This window comes from Tetrao urogallus, assembly GCF_951394365.1.
Source record: "Tetrao urogallus genome assembly, chromosome: 9".
NCBI lineage: Eukaryota > Metazoa > Chordata > Aves > Galliformes > Phasianidae > Tetrao > Tetrao urogallus.
The window spans coordinates 13,792,450-13,810,066 of record NC_136822.1 but is presented as its reverse complement, the minus strand read 5'-3'; the positions used below and the strand labels follow the sequence as shown (position 1 = coordinate 13,810,066).

Sequence of the window (17,617 nt, the reverse complement as noted above, 5' to 3'; positions counted from 1 at the left end):
TGGCACAGTGAAGTGTTAGTAGTGTGAGCTGACGCAGTTGCAGTGCTTTTGCTGTGTGGAGTAGAATGAGACCTCTGGGCCATACAGAGAATGTGTCACCTTTGCAGCCAAGCGAAGTGAGAATACGAAGTTGTATTGTCATTGAAGGAAAGGGATGCAAACAACAGGAGAGTGCAGCTACTACTGGCCAAGCAGAGAACAAATGACAAGGAGGTCACTGCAGGGACCTGTACAACTGTGCAACACAGTTAAAGCAGAATAACCGGGACACGGTAATTAAATCACGGCCTTGGATTTAATTTATGAAGTGTTACAGGCAGACGCTGTAGCATAAAGTTCTGTTTACTGTGAAAGATTGTGTTTCTGACGTCTGCTGAAGAAGAGGGAATTAAGATTAATCTGTCTCATGTCCAAAGGCTGTGTAAGACAACTGATGCATACAGCCTGCTACTGACAAATGGAGAAACTTTGAACTGGGATCCTGGCACAACAAACCATTGCCAAGGGCTTCCTGATCAGTAAGAAGTCTGAGTTCAAAAGCAACAACAAAAAAAAAGGACAGGTGAGGAAGGCAAAGATAAGCTGAGAAGACTATCAAAATTTCCTACAAAATGCACAAAAAATATCGAAGCTTGCCTTCATCCTAATATTGCAAGGTCCTGGGTGCCAAAATATCGGAGTACCTGTAGGACAGATACAACCAAGGCATCTTTGCTAAATACAATCACGATTAGACACATACTTTCCATGCTCCACAGGAATGGAATAAACACTCTCTTGTGGATCAGAGATTCCTATTTTGTTCCCTTTGGACAAATCAAGGAACGTGTTGAGTGCTTATGAGTTGCAGGATCTCTGCCATTGAGACTTAATCCAGTTAAGGTATACTGGCAGCTAAAGTCTGCTGTTACACTGTTAGCCTGATGGATTAACCTCTGCTCCTGTATCCCTTTAAAATGGAATAATTGTGCTGTCTGGCCTAGGTACCCTGAGGAATCCCATGTGCTTGGGAAATTCTTGAAAACCCTTGGATAAAAGTCACTAGGAAAGAGGAGGGAGAGAGGGGAAAATCGTGTTACATTGTTGACTTATGGTCAACGTTGTCCTCGAAATGCTGTTTTGTCATCAATATTTCTTCATTAGGAGTAATGATTTTTCCACATTTACTGCCAGCTGATTCAAAGCTGTCCAAAAGCAGAATGTGTCATGAATCTCTAAAATGCATTCACTGGCAAACTCTAAACAGAGATGATTAGAAAAATAACACAGCGGAAATACTGGGTGTCTTGAGGCTGCCAGGGGAACTTTTAGTGAGATATTTTGTCCAATGTATTTACATATTTTAAAAATGTTCTTAGTACGCTTTTGTAAAAGCAGAATGCAATATTTCTTCAGTTCTTTCTTGCATATTGTATCAGGACTGAAGTGAGAACCAGGGAATACACTTAGCTGATCAAGGGAAATTGTGTAATTGATAGGCAGTGAGGATATGACCTTGTGCTATATTCCCACAGTAAAGTTAGGTGGGAAGAGATTTTTTCCATCATGCAGAAGTTTTTGAGATATCAACATTTTCCCCCACATCTCAGTAAATGCAAAACCTTCCTACATCGATGCTTTTATCAGAAAATTATCTCCTATCTCCTGTCTATATTGAATGCATGCTTTGAATTCATGAATTTAAACCTTTGTAGAGAGAAGGCTAGCACATTTTCTCTCTGCTCTCTTCACTCTCTTGTTACTGCATAAATTATCTGTGTTAGGCAGTGTAAATCACATAGCAAGGGATGGTTATACTCCCAACAGCTTAGTGTCTAAATGGGTATGACAGACATGTAATGCTGTAGCCTAAAAAAGGTTAATGCAGTCCTTGGATGTCCAAACAGAACCATTCCAAGCTAGCTGCATGCATTACATTGCCTCTGTACTGGGCTCCAGTGTGCTTGCTATCAGAATATTATGCCATAAGCATTAGTATGGCATGTACCTACTCCATCATCCATCCTTAGTGGTGTTTGTTTGTCTGATTGGCTCACATTCTTAATCTGACATTTAGAAGTGACTCATGTCCAAGATAAGTTGGGACACCCTGTACCTAATTCTTCATCTTCAGGTCACACCCAGACTCCGGCCAAATCTTAAGAATCTTGCTGAATAAGAGCTCAAATTAGGGCCTCTCGTATTTGTCTTTGTAGATAAAACCTGCATCCAGGCTCTAGTGACCTTGAATCTCTGCAGTATTCTTTTCTAAAAATGCAATTTCTCTCTGGTCATGCTCAACTGGAATGCAGCTGCAGAGATCACTCTCTGGCTTGTCACTTAGGCCAGATTGTCCCTGCCTCTTTAATTATCCCTCTGGTTTCATTTCTGCATCAGATCAAACAGAAGCTTCTTGTCTTTACTTGCGTGGCCTATAGTGACCTATTCCCTCTGTTTTTCCTCTCTTATTCTCCAGTGACATATCAGCTCATCCTTTCCGTCTGCAGGTATCTATGTTCAATCTTCAAGCACTTATGTTTCCTTTTTGTGCTGTCTTTGTCCTTTCCTCAGAAGCATCCCATTAAACTTCTCTCAAAACTCCCTCCAGATCCTCTTTCAAATTCTTCCTTAACCTTTTCCTTGGCTGGGCTGTCTGCAGCTTACTTGTCAATAGTAAAACATTTAGAGTGCTGAGACCACAATTTTCCTTGCTGACCAGGCTTTTCCACAATCAGAGCATCAGAGTGACAGTATAAGCAATAATAATAATAATAATAATAGAAATAAAATAACAAGAAGTTAGAACATGGCATCATGTAAATTTCCCCCCTCAATTTGAATTTGCTGTATTGCTTATGCTTCAGAGGACAGTAAATGAGGTTTCTGAATGCAGTGTAGGAGCTGATGTTCCCTTTCAGCTAGCTACTGAAGTTTTCCCTGTGACCCACTGAGTAATGATGGCATTTCCAGTGGTTTCAGCAGGGAAGCCTCTGTGGGCACCTCTAACTGTCCCCCCAAGGTAAAACCAACATGTGGCAACAAGGCTGTGATGAAGGAAGGTCACAGCCAAGGTTATGAAGCTCTTTCATGCAACATGGGAGGACTCCAGTCTCCCAGGCATGCTGCCAATGCATCACCTTTAGTTTTGCCGAAATTATCTTGAACCAGGACCTGAAAAGGCCTGAAGGGGCCAAAGAAGAATGCTGAAATGACATAGTCTCATCTTCATGCAGTTTAGTACTACTTTTGTCCTTTGTCTTTAAGGTGCCTTTTAAGTGCTATTTGTCTCTGTGGGAAGCAAATGGGTCACGTTGTTCTGTGTTTCTACTGTAATACGCTGCCTGCTATTTTTCTTTTAGATTATTTGTGTAATCTTTTTTTATGCAATCTGTTTGTTCTTGAGTCTTGCAAGCTTTGCCTTTGCTACCTCTTTCTCAATAAGCAGTGCAACTTGTTCTGTATCCACTCATGGGTATTCTGCACACAACGGGCTGGGTTATTTCATCCAGTGTGAAAATATTAAAATGGGAAACATATGTGGGCACTTAATTGTGGTGAATCCAACCACAAATACCTTTGCCGTTGGTAACTGGCACACAGGAAAAGCAGACCTTTGTTTTGTTTTTATCAGACGTAATGATAGATGCATTGTTTCTGGTGGGGTTTTTCTGGTTTTCTAAGGAAATGAGGCTTGTGCAATCACACTGCCTGTGTGCATGTGCCTATCTTGTTTGTCAGTTCCTCCCTCACCAACAACTCTTGAAACTAATAGCCATTTTCAGCCAAACTTGAGTAAGACATGGGAGTCGGGAGAAGCAACCAGGCTTTATAGAAGACTTTTGAGTTCACAGGTTGCACCAAAGTCTGCAGAAGTTGCTGTCTTTAACAGCTGCACTGCTGCAAACCATCAGTTATGTATTCACGCGTGTGCCTTTGCATGGATCCAGAAGCCCAACTGTAAGCTCCCAGATTTGAATATTTTGGTTTACTTGCTCTCATCCTTCGGGCGAGTGAGTCAGTTGGTGGTGTTGCTAGGCACAGAGTTTGTGTTTTGATTCTCATTGGAGTGGCCATGTCTCATGAAAAACATTGTTTGCTCCAGGCCACAGCACTACAATTTGCATATAAACTTATGAAAAAGGAAGCTTTCTTTAAGCTTTCCTGTGTGAGGGTTTACAGTAGCATTTCTGTCCGTGTACATAACAGCAGAAGCTGGACTTCTCATAAATGTAGATGGGTTAAGTCTGTCGCTGCCTGAATGGGAATCTTCTGTGGAAAAACCCAGAAAGAGGAAGGAAAGCCTAAGGAAATACCAACTTCAAGGGGAGAAGTTGGCTGAGATGTGTGTTGTGCTGCTCTTTGGTTTGTACCTGGCCACCAGCAGTGAAGCTGGGGAATGCCTGAGAGGTGTGCAGGAATGTAGCCTCAGGGCACCTTTCTGAGGCAGAGAAGATGTCTTTATGCCCTTCACTCAAAGGGAGGACAGAGGTGCAAAGGTGCTGAGCGGTTTGCCAGGGATTACAGGAGTACATGCCTAAGCTAGGAAAGAAACAGACCATGATTGCCTGATGTGAGAAGTGCAGCCAGAAGTATGATCTACGTATAGACAGCTTCTGCAGCGAGCGCCTTGGTCGAAGGGGACGTAAACATTGAAGTATGTGAGAGTGGCTAAATTATGAATGTGAGGAGGAGGGAAGAAAAGATTCCCACATGTTCTGCTCAGATGTTAACAAAGAAAGCTGAGAAGTGTTTGCATAGACACTGCATTATTCTGTGTCCAAATGCCTCATAAAAATAATACCGGATGATCACAGAATGGCACACCAGGGAAAATAAATTCTTCAGCGGAATATTCCCGCTGGAAAAACACTGTGTAAAGTAATACACTAATAGCTTTCAATTTCATGTTTTATATATGGAGATATTAACTGCTCCCCAGACGTCTGTTCATATTACAGCCCCGCTACACGAGCAGTTTGGAGAAGGCCCTGGAGCGACTTGGTCTTGTCCACGCAGAGGACCGAGCAGTGCTCTCTTGTACATGCAACTCCTGTTTCTTCTGCCTCTTTCCCACAGAAGTACTGCTCTGATGGTTCTCTCCAGTGGGATTTTTATTTTTATTTTTATTTTTCCTAGTTCTCGTGTTTTTTTCCATTCTTCCCCCATGGTCTGTAGCCTCATCACCATGCTGGGAAGCCTGCATTCCTTCTCCGCTTGTAAAAGAGGAGCCCTCACAAGAAGCATTACAGTGGAGTGATTAAAGCACAACACTGTCAAAACACTAATAACAAATGCTAAATAAATTAAAGCTTAAAAACAACATCTATTAATTCCTATTTGGAGGAGGTTCCAGGCTTGTCTTCATTTGCCTGGTAGCTCTCTCCACATTGCTCAGACAAAGTATGTATAGGATCTTGCCACGTAGGAAAGAAGCTCATATGTTGTTCCCTGGGTATAGCCTGCTGAAGGCTGGGGCAGGCAGGGAAGAAGGTGTGAGGACGTGTGCTGGAAGATGTCCCACTGCTCAGAAGCCCTGTGGTTGGAACAATAGGACTGGTGCAAGACCTTTTAGGAAGTTTTGCAGTATTTGTTTGGAATAGTCAGTAAGCACAGGCTGTAGTGTGAAAGAGCATTGTATCATTGCTGGATTACTTAATCATTACTAGGTACATATTACTCGTGTGTGTTTTTATGAGTAATTCTGTCTGCCTGCTCTCAGATGAGCTCTGGTCTTCCTTCCCTCCTTCTTGCTTTTCATCATCCCCTCTACCCCACCCACTGAGGAGGGATGCAGGGTCCCATGGCTGGAGGCTCTGCTACATAATGCTTTCAGCAACAAGGTAAACAAGACAGCAAGCCTCCTATGTGTGCTCCTGCAGGTTTCTTCTGTTATGTTTTTGTTTCCATGTTGCACTAGGGACCTTCCTCAGAAACAACTGGAGTTCTTAGGACTTGCCTTTACCCTTGTTAGTAGCTTCTGATATGCTTTTCTTGAATTACGATAAGAATCAAGTATTTGCACATCAGTTTTGGAGAAATTGCTTTAGTCTTTGAATGGATAGCATGTTAGTCAATATTGATCTTCAAACACAAAAAAGTCACTTTCCACATAAAAGATGGTATTACACTTTTTGTCATCACTAAGACTGGCTACTACTTGTTTAAAATACAAACTAGCTCAGCACCAGCACATTAACAAGAGCATAAGGATTGATACTGCTATACTGGTAAAAGCATAAAAAGTGAAATCCTTTTGCCAGTATAATTGGCTCTATTGAGACAACTGGTTTAAGCTGAACAAGCAAAAAGAACTCTTTAAATGGTAAAAATTGTACTGCCACCAGGCAGCTTGATGAGGCATCCTACCACAAAATCCTTTCATGTGGAGGCAAGGCTTTCAGCACAGGTTCATGCCATCTAGCTGAGTAGCTGTGAATGACTATATAGTTATGTTAGATGGTAAGTGAATGCTTTGCATCTGGGAGACTTAGGCTCCTTATGATAGTTGCCAGCCTGAGGCACCAGCAGTAAGGATTTCAGTGTAGTTTTGGGGGCCAGTTTCAAGCTTCTCTAGATCATTCCATGAGGGGTAGCACTGGAGTGTGTTTCAATGTGCTGGATCATTGCCAGCAATGGCATCAGTTGCCCCTGTGCTGGCTGAGCTGCCGTGTTCCTGCTGCCTACTGTGCGATGGAAGCATACAGGAGTACTTTCTCCACGAAAGATGGGAGCTTGCACTGACCCATGTTCCTTCCTTCTGGTGACAGGCCGCTGTGCTCGCTGTGGGGAGAATGTTGTTGGGGAAGGCACTGGCTGCACAGCCATGGACCAGGTCTTCCACGTGGAGTGCTTCACCTGTATGATGTGCAAGAACAAGCTGAGGGGGCAGCCTTTCTACGCAGTAGAGAAGAAAGCCTACTGTGAACCCTGCTATATTGTAAGTACTTGCGGGGTTTTTGTCCGCTCTTTTTTTACATGCAGACATCACAAATATTTGTTTTCTTCACTGTTGAACTGTTGCCTTATAGCCAAAACCAGGCAATCTCATGGTAAGCTGATGGGCACTAGTTTTCTGTGGTCTTCAGAGGCATTCAGATCACTTCAGCTTCCTTTGTTAACTTCATTTTCTGTTCTGTCCAAGCTGTTAAATGAAGTGGCCAAAGCAAGAGAAATAGGTGCTTTTGGTGATGATGTGAGCTCTGAAAGGAGCAGGCAACGCAGTGATTTTTAAGGGAAGGTGTTATTCTGATAAGGTTTTTTGTGTTCAGAAATCTGTTATCAAAACCCTTAGAAATGTTGGTGCCCACTAAAATGTAGAAGATGAAATTCAAGGTGGCACTTAAACTTCTGAAATAGCGACTTCTGTGTTTCTTAATGAAGCTGATGGATGTCTTTCTACTGATTTAACAGCAGTTGGATTGAGTATCTTTTGAAGCTTACCTTATCCTAAAATTTCACTTTATGCCTCCAACGAGCTCCTAAATCAAACAATTAACTGCACCTTTTAAGAGGCTGCACCTTTTAAGAGGCTCCCATAAGAGACAGTTAAAACCTGTTGTACAGTTGTAAATTAAAGAAACATCACATAGTGTGCCTGAGGCCTTACCTTGCTGTGACCTTAACATACAGTATGTTGGGAAAACATAATAATCTAGAATAAGAAAAGTTCCAGAACATTCTTAACACATTGATGGATCTTCCTTTAAACCTCGGAGTTAGAGTCCTTTTCATAAACTATTGATTTTCTTGCCCACTGTTAAATGAAGCTTATTTGAAACTGCAATCTAGTTTAAAGTTGGTAACTATAGCATGCACGTTCTTCCTCTATGTATTTTCCTGCAAGATTTTGTGAAAGCCAGTGTACCACCAGTATGCTGCATAGCATCTTTTATTTACCCAGATGGTGGAGTTTCATTTGTTTGTTTTTGGGGGGATGAAATGGACTTGAGGCCCTTCCATAATTAGACCTTATTTTTGAAAGCAGAAATTTCTGGTATGCTGATAATTAAAGAAAGAATAGATATTTCTGAAAATGCTACTGCTATCTAACTGTTTCATTCTATTTTGGTGAAGGCTTTTCAGTGGGATTATTGCTGAAATACTGAATATAAAAAGGGGCAGAATTTGTCTTTTTGTAGCAGTGATAAGTGAGTCATGGTAATTGACTTTTAAAACCTAAATGATTTTTTGATTGAAAAATATACCCCTTAAACATTATTTTCTTTTTTTTTCTTTTTTTTTTTTTTGTTAGCACTATAATGACTGTATGATAAAAATTCTGATATCTTAGGAAGCTAGTGCCCATGTGCAAAGCACTGCAGATTTCAGGAAGGTGTGTTCATAATGCGAGGGGAGCATCTTCATACAACAAGTTAAACATCTCACTCACTTCAGGATGGAATTGACTTCATCTGCTTGCTGATTGATGCTTTTCCTCTTTTTTAAATCAAGCAGGCATTCTTCACTACTCATCTGCGTTAGTTTGGGAAAACATCTGCATTAGCCACTGTAGTAATGGTTTAAGATTATTTAATCCCATTACTTATACACTTCATTAGCCTGAGTGAATTGTTGGCAAGGATTCAGTAAACTTCCTACATTGGGAGATAAAAGGATAAATAAAAAAAAAGGAAAGGAAGAAGGATTCTGTTCCTCATTTTCTTTCAAATTTATCTTCTATCTATTTAGGGGATAAAGGAATGATAATTGCCTGGTTGCATCTGTGTTTGTATGTTCCGCGATACGGCTTTGCAGCTCTGAGTACAGAGCAATGAGTAAACGTTTAATAGCTTTCTCTTATATAATCAGAGGAGGCCTTTAAATGCTTACCAATGCAATCCACAAAGAAAAAAAAAAAGGTTATGGACTTCACCCAAAACACTTCTGAATCCATCTGCTGCTGCACATGTAGGGGAAAGGGTGGCCCTACTGATAAGTTGCTACATATGTGTAGCTTGACAGCTAGTACTGTGAGTGGGGAAAGGAAAGGAGGAATCTGGCAATCTGGTGGAACAAGAATAACTAACCCAAGCAAACACCAGACTATTACTCCTGGAAGAAGCAAGTGTTGGGTGACTGTCTTGTTACCCCTCAGACAGCTTGGTGCTTTGCTCTGCTGAAGGTCAGATTTGTGAAGGGTTTGGGCCCTGCCTACTTAGGCTCAAAGAAATCTGTGTTGGAGCTCTGTCTGATGGATTTTTCAATGAAACGATGTCTGTGTTGGCTTCAGTGGGATGGCGAGTGCCTGAGTGCACTGAGGGCCCAGACTGAGTTTGCAGGTTGCACTTGCAAATGGACGTGGGGCCCTTAAATTGCTGGGGCATGGTCTGAATGCTGTTGTTTTCAGATGTGTGATGCTGTCATACTGAAGCCAATTAGAATTAATCACCTGCCCAGAATGTAACTTGCGTTTAAGGATTTTGCCTCTAATTCGGTTTTTTGAGTTTTCTCAAATCTCACTCTCAGAAAATAACCTGGAAATGTAGAGTTCTGAATAAAATAATGGGGTTGAAGATCCCAGACTCAGGTTCCTGTGGGCCTGAATCCCCATGGAACATAGGAAACGCATGACTGCCTTGAGACAGTGCAGTGAGCCAGTGGCTGTGGCCAGCTCTGGAAACAGGATTCTGTACTGGTATACATGTGAGTTAATTGATGATGCTTATTTACTGGTCTGCCTAATTCAGACCAATTTCTGCCTCTCATCTCTACCTCCACATGTTCAAAACTTTTGACCTGTTGTGCAGACCGCTAGGCCAAGCTGCTGCATTAATATTAAGAGAAGTCAGCTCCAATTAATTTGCCTGGTCTTGGTGTATAAATTCATGAATTCTTGTTTTTAATAATTCCCTTGTGTGACTCATGGCCATACGCACATTGAAAAACAATGCAAAAATAAAAATACACTTTTTTTCAACAATTAGAATTGGCTAATCTTCTTAGTTTGTTACATGACTCTCCTTAGATGTGGTGGAGTGAAGACATAATTAAGATTACTGTGAAGAGCTGTGTTTAATTAGTATTTAGTCAATACCAGGCTTAAATAGCCTGCAGAAGTGTTGTTTCTTGCTTTTGTTTCTGATGTCATTAGTGATCCATTAAAGAAGAAATTCTGCAGAAGTCTGTGGATTAATATCAAAGGAAGTCAGTCACCTGTCTGAAGATGTTTACTGACTGGAATTTCAATACCAGAGTTCATTTCTTTCATAAAAAAATTTCCCCTACCCAAAGGCTGGTCACTATCATTTCCTTATGAATGCTGTGAGATCTGCTGCCAGTGTGTTTGCTGGTTTTGCTCTACATCCAAGGATTCTTTCATTATTAATGTTATTTCTAAAAGAGTACCAGTCTTCTCCATTAAAACACTTCTGCTCCTGCTCAACTAAAAGCAACTGTAAAAAAAATAAAGTGTTAATAGGAAGCAGATGTCTCCTAGTCATTACGACAGTCAAGCAACATCTGAAATATCACAATGGGGTTTCCATTGTAACCAGCTCACTGCTGTACATGTGATGAATACAGTGTCTGTAATGTGTTATCAGTATACTTTTCCCCTCCCTTACAGGACAAATTACTGACCAAAAAAAGAAAACACATTTGGTTTGCTTCCTCTAAAAAGCTGAAGAGATTTTAGCACTGGTTTCAGTGTAGAGAAAAGGTTAAGAGTAACATCAGTGGAACTGTTGTTATGAAAGATTGAAGAGCACAATGTTAGAGCAATGCCAGCTGTCCACTTTCCAAATACAGTGTTATCATAAGGACTGAACACAAGGTTAACCAGACACACCAGTTTGGCAAGGGTGATGCTGCTGTTTTGTGAATGGGGTGTTCTCTGATGTCCTGCTGACTTTCTCCAGGACATGGAAATTTCCTTCTGTTCTTTCTCCCCTTTCCTGGCGGTTTGGTGTTTGACAGTGGGAGATAAACTCTCTATGAGGTTGAAGGCTGAGAGGTGCTGAGCACCTGCGCTTAGCACAGAAAGCAGCAAGATCTGGCAGATGTTCTTGGTGACTTATTTCTTCTGCCATGTCTGAGTCAATGCAACCCACTGCTGGACCTGAGGGAAGTGTCACAGTGTGAAGGAGATGAGGAAGCAGAAATAGCCGTGGTCAGATGAAAAGGAGTTCAGAGAAGTTGTGGGCTGAAAATGAGGAGCGATTGAAGAAGGGAGAAACCGTGACTCATGCCTGTCTGCCTAAAGCAGGAGAAGACAGAGGGTGTGCTCTGCAATTTCATTTGGAAACCCAGGGAAGGAGATCCACCGTTTCTGTGGCACAGTGAGAGATACTGAGAGTATAACCTTACACCAGCCCCGGAGATCACTGTATGAGGTTCATCTTTCCATGGCAGTGAAATGGTGGGAGTGCTTGAAAGGGCCAGAATTTTGCATGACCGAGCACCCTGACCACTGCTGTTCCCCAGCTTTAAACACAAGATTGTAGCACTCCACTTCTTTCATTAGTTGTGTATTTTTGCACACAAAAGAAGTAATAAGAGGCAGAAACTTTGAAAATATTAACTTCAGCTTTCTGGCCTATCAGAGGTGTAGTTCAGTAGAAGAGTGGATATTAGGGGGAACTTCTCCAAAAGAGCAGTTGGGCACTGGCACAGGCTGCCCAGAGAGGTGGAGTCGCTGTTCCTGAAGGTGTTCAAGAGCCGTGGAGGTGCGGCACTGAGGGACGTGGTCAGTGGGGGTGGCTTGGGGTTGGGCTTAGATGATCTTAGTGGTCTTTTCCAACTTTCATGATTGTATGAAATGCTGATATTTCAGGAAATAGGACAGCTAGAGCCAGTGGAACCACGGAGCATGCTGGAAAAGCTTAAATTTGCTGATCATTGGGCAATTTCAGTGTTAAATCAATTTGTGCTCGTGGAAATCTTTGGTAAATACTGCTACTGGCTTTAGTGCACATCTGGTGCTGTAAACCTCACCCAGTGTGCACACGAGTGTGGCTGTGCCAAAGCAGGTACCTTCTGTGCGTGTGATTTAAAGAGAGGTTGATCCCTGCAGTAAAATCATATCTATTTTTAAAAATAATTCTGCAATTTGTAAGCTGAGATTATAGCACTAATTTAGCAACCATGTAACAATTTAAATTGGACCAGAAAAGACAAACTATAATTTAAAGATTTTTTTCCATGATACAAGTTTTCTTCTTTTTAAAGTAAAAAGCCTTTTATTCTTGTTTTTGTCAAGCAACGTATTGAATTTGAGAGTAATTTATGGAAAGTGCTGCCAGCATGGTATTGCGAGTGCTCCACAATTTGAATTTAAACTGCTCAATGGGATCATTAAGACTATTATGCCTGCTTTCCAAAGAGTTTGAATTCAAAATGACAACTGGAACAAAAATATAAAATAAACTAAAAAGAAGTCATGCACTCTTTACGTGGTGGAATTTTTCTGCCCTCGAAATATTTCATTGAGATCAATGCTCTTCTTCAGTCTCCTCCTGGAAAAGAGCTGGTGTTGCTAGTTTTAGTGCTGCGTTCCTGCGTGAGTCATCAGCAGCAGGGAAGCTGAACCTGTGACCTGTGGATCTAAAAGCATTTCGTCTCGGCTGCTGGAACTGGGATGCAGCTTGGCAGCAGTGGGCTGCTGCCCTGGATTTTGTACCCTCAGTGGAGGAGGTCTGTGGGCATTGCAGGCACAAGGCTGGCCCAGAGTGTTGGTTTGCTTACAGGCACATTTGGATCCTATTGGTTATTAGACATGATGATTTTGTTAGTATAGACCCAACTGGTAATTTCTTAGAATCATAAAATCAGTTGAGTTGGAGAGGACCCTTAAAGGCCATCTGATCCAACCTCCTGCAGTGAACATCCACGGTTCCATCAGGTGCTCAGAGCTGCATACAATCTAACCTTGGGTGTCTCCAGCTCCTTGGGCAACCTGTGCCATTGCTGCACTACCTTTACTGAGGAAACAAAGCTTCTTTACGTCCAGTCTAAATGTCCCTTCTTGTAGTTTGGAACCATTTCTCCTTGTCCTATCAGAGCAGGTCCTGCTATAGTGTCTGTCCTTTTTCTTTGGAAAAGCTCCTGTGTAACTGGTCAGTGTTATAAAACTGAAAACGAATCCAGAAGACTTTAATAGCTCTTACTATTAGTAAATGGATGTATTTAAAAAAAAAAAAAAACACAAAAAAAAACCAAAAAACAAATGGAAGCTGGGGGAGGTTAGGTAGGCATAAGCTTGGTGCTGCTACTTTGAGTGGTAAATGGTCTTTTGCAACTAGAGCGTAAAATAGAGGAGAACGGGGTGCTATTACAGAAACTGTCCTTGGAGCTTCTAAGAGTCCAAGTCTGGGAGATACAAAAATCTGTGTGAGAGAATGTCAGTGAAGCAACTTCTATCAAAACTGAGGTAGATGCTGAACTTAGCTGACCCGTGAAGCATGCATTATTTTTTTTCTTCTCAGTGGCCTGAAAGCTGTTACAGGGGTTGGGTCATGCCTCTTGTTTTGTCACTGCACAGAAGGAAAAGGTTTCTTTCAGAGGGAATAGACAGGCTTTTTCAGTAATCTCCTTTCTAAAACAAAATTATGAAGGGGAGAAAGCATACCATGAGATGATGAGGTATACTGTGTAGCAGCTCTCTGGAGACTCAGAGGGTCATATCAAAGAAGGTAGGGCCAATTCATCTCACTGTCTAACAAGGGCAGGGCAAGAAGTCTATGAACTGAGGGGAAACTCTAGGGGTCTCTTAGAAGATACCGAAGCATCAGCCCTATCAAGAATTGCACCGGTCTCACCTTGGCAGCAGGTTCTCTGAGCTGGATCAGACACCTGTCTGCAGAGGATGACATAAAGACAATAAAATTATTCTTAGCGCAGCAGGATCTGCTTGGCTAACCAGTCTGAATCACTTCATGGGTTTAAGGGTGCTGTATACCCTATTTTCAGCCTATGGTCACTGTTTGCCATCATGTTGTTCAGTTAATAAAGGCAACTGATTGAAACAGGTAATGGGAGGATGAGGCCCCACCTTGGTGTAATTGACTTTCCAGAGAATTGAGTGAAGTGTTGCTTAAGAGGAAGACTGGCTTTGGGTTGCAGGGTAAAACAACTTGATGATAACAGCATTAGCTGGGAGATGTTTCTGAAAGTTACCACAGTGCTGGACAGCACGTAGAGGTGTGTTGTAAGATCGACCGTGAGGGAGGGCTGATTCACTAGGTCAGAGATCTCTTGGCTGGTCACAGTTGTGCTGGTGATGGATGGGCTATAGACTATGGAGACGTGCGTGATATCTGCAAGAATATGTCTGTATCAGGTGAAGATTCCTCTTCTACGCTTGGGTTTGCTTAAGTATTCTTTGGTGGTTTGGTAGAATCCGGGTCTTTTCTCCTGTGTATGCTGGCAGCTCCAGAAACTTCAGTTGTCTTCCTGTCTCTGCCTCAAGTTTCTGTAATTACGGACATTTTTCATATTCGATTATATAAACATTTATTTGACATCTGCAATCTAGAAAAAGTGTACAGTGGGAAACTTAGTGAAGAGAGTTGTTGGTATGACTGAAATGAGATGACACTGTGAAGGACTGGCTGCTGCCACTCAGTAAATTTCTCACCTCACAGGGTGAATTCTACTACTTACGTATTCTTAGGAAAAAAATAGACTCTCTGTAGGACCATAGGAGTTTTATGGCTCCTGGCTATACATCTGCTTATGGATTATACTATAGTGGAGGGAACAGTGACGTGATTTAGCAATGACTTCGAGTTGTGTTGAGATTTCCCTTTAGAAGTATCTAATGCTTGTGTATGCCTTTTAGAGCTAACAGAAGCAGCTTATAAGACAATAAAAAAGACTCACGCATGAGCATCCTTGTAGTAATGGGAAAATCTTCCTCATTTGCAGTTAAGCATAGATGGATATTATAAAGCAAGCTATGTCTAGTGCTTATAGCATTCATCTCTGCTTTTCTTTTGGTTGTAGTTTGTTGCCTTCTCAACACTATTGCTGTTTTCACCCTTTTTGCTACCTGAATAGCATCTAGATATCCCACTCTAATAAACTATCCTTACGATAAGCCAGTGAACAACAGGCAAAACAGTCTCATTTCAAAAATACCTTCCTGGTAAACAGCAGCGGGTGGGTGGAGAGAGTGGCGGTGTTGCCCACTTGTTGCAAGTAAAGAACTGTGCAAGGAACATTAATGCTGTTTAAGATAAGGCATGGATCTCTGTTGCTGAGGCACCTTCAAGGACAGATGGTGCAGACATCTGTAAAGAATGGTTAAGAACTAATTAATTGAGCTTTTTCTGGGTAAGGACAGATCCAGTGGTCTTTCCTGGCCTCTGCTTCTGAGCTCAAGCAACTTGTCCAGGACCACAGACACAGCCTGCAGTGTGCAGCATGGGCCTCCCATGTCCTAATGTCCAGCCTAGTTGCAGTTCAGCCTGCAGAGATCTTCCAGAGAAGATGTTACCTTTCTTTTCTTCCCCTTCTCAAATCATCCTGCAGTCAGGGGATGTGACTGTTGCTGTTAAATGAATGGGAGCAAGCAGCTGGAAACTGAGTGGGGTCTCTTGGGAAACAAGGAGGGTGGGAGGTACCATGACAGCTCTCTTCCATGAGTTTTACCGCTTGCTTACAGCCCTGCATAGTTAGTTATTGCTTTAAACTGCTGAAGGCAGTTGTTTTGGAAAGACGGTGATTTGTTTGGAAGAGGTCCTGCAATATAAGTGTGCATTGCCATCAGATCCATGTATTATTGAGCTTGCTCTGACCTGGTCAGTGTAGTCGTGACAAAATGCTGTAGTGTCCAGACATAAGACAGAACTCATCTAAGAAAGTACCGAGTTAACACACTAAGCAAAATCTTTTGGTTGTTTTGCACCACTGGTGTTATGCTTGCAGAGCTGCTGGTAAAGCCCTGGCCTTGCAGCCAGGCTGTGACAGCCGCCAGCAATAAAGCTGAATCTGTCCCTGGGTGTGTGTGGATTTAGCAGGTATGATTTACCCATAGAAGCCTTTCAGAGAACAGAAAGCCTTGTCCTGCCCTCTTACTTTGGTCCAGACAGCAATTTGCAAGCCCAGCTGCCAGGGAGGCGAGCGGGCGTTTGCAGCTCGCCACTTCAGCCCCGTCTCCTTGGTGAAGCCACACTCTGAGGAATTTGCTCTGGCAGAAGCTCAGTCTGTGAGGCGATCCTCCCTCTAGCGTCCTGCCTCCGTTTCTTCACTCCAGGACATCAGTTTGCCTGCGTGCAGTGTTTATTTGCAGGAGAGGAAACTGTTTTACTTGCCATCGCACACACACAAACCCCAATGGGCTTGGTAGATTTCTGGTTAGAAAAACAAAATTGTGCCAATTTAGGGAAAGCACAACAAGCATGAATGATGACAAGAGAAAAAGTTTATTGATTCTAAGAGTATCGTGAGCGTTTGGTGCTCGTGGAGGGTAAAAGCAAATTGCAAGTGTTTTCTCTCACAGCTGTGCTGATCATAAAGCTGTGGGCCAAGAGCAATATTGACAGAAAAGGTAAATCATCCACTGGGGTATTTTGGGCAGAAGAGGAGCAGATTATAGCTTGACTCTGGTACTGCTTAGCTGTTGCATTTGCTGGGGACAAGCGGCAGTTTTGCACTGGCAGCTTGCATGGCGTTGGTTAACGTAGGCCATGAGACCTGCAGTCCGTGTGCCTGCAACCATCACTTGGGGACCATCTGCTGTGTCGAGGCAGCGATGGCGTTGTGCTGCAGGGAGCAGGCAGGCATCTGGCTGGTTTGTAGTGTGTGCCGAGATGTGCACAGCATTGCCCCTGCTTTTTCCTGGCAAACGCGTGACATAAGAGCACTGCATGGGTTTCTCACAGCAATCTGTGACCCTCCGGGCAGGCTTACCAACAGCTCTGAGGCAGTGCAAGAAGTGCAGACATGGAACCAGTGGCAAATGCCATGCAACGTGCCTGTCTCTCTGAAGACTTTCACAGTCATCAAAAATTGAGTTTTGTGAAATGTTCTGTACAAAAACTTTTGTAACGTGTGTGATTTTAGAGCAGCAATCAAGTATAAAACAGAGATTCGAGAGGCTTCTTCAGGCACCCCAGAAACAAGCGGCTGCAGACGCTGGGGACTGGAAAAGATCTTTGTGTTGCTTTGTTTTGGTTTTATTGTCTTGGCTGAAGCTGGCTGCTAACATTTGATAGTTCAGCGCTGTGGCTCATCGTCTTTACATCCATGCTGTTGGACTCCCTAAGGCTGCTGGCTGGGCCTTGTGTTGTTCCACGATTCTAGTGTTACCTAATGCTCTTTATATAGGTATTTTCAAACTACTCCAAAAATCTAAACAAATAATGGTTGTGGTGCCCAAAGCCAACCAAACCTGGATACTTTCCCTCGCTTGTTAAGGGAAATACACAGCGAGTTTAAAAACAGTGTTGAAATGTAAATTAACTTTCAGATGTTATCAGGAATTGAGATTTTAAGGATGGATATTCCATTAGCTCTTGACAATGTAGCTTTTTGTTTAAGGACATGTTTGAACCAATAAACCATTTTGGCGTTCCACCAACAGAGGTATCTGTGTAAATGCAATCTGTGTTAAAGCCAGACAACACTTTTAAAAAATTATTTAATATTTCCTACAGCAAGCCATCTGTGACTGGTCATATTTTAGGAAGCAAGTGAACAT

The 17,617-nt window shown here is 42.4% G+C and overlaps 1 protein-coding gene across 4 annotated transcripts in view; it reads left to right on the top strand.

Moving 5' to 3' along the window:
- The window catches only part of LPP (LIM domain containing preferred translocation partner in lipoma), a gene marked incomplete at both ends in the record, with an annotated part of 195,997 nt that overhangs the window by 144,419 nt on the left and 33,961 nt on the right, over positions 1 to 17,617 (top strand). For all 4 annotated transcript variants that reach the window (XM_079539517.1, XM_079539518.1, XM_079539515.1 and 1 more), the window contains one exon: positions 6,747 to 6,916. In XM_079539517.1, coding sequence (XP_079395643.1) covers positions 6,747 to 6,916 — 170 coding nt within the window. The remainder of the gene's footprint in view (positions 1 to 6,746; positions 6,917 to 17,617) is intronic.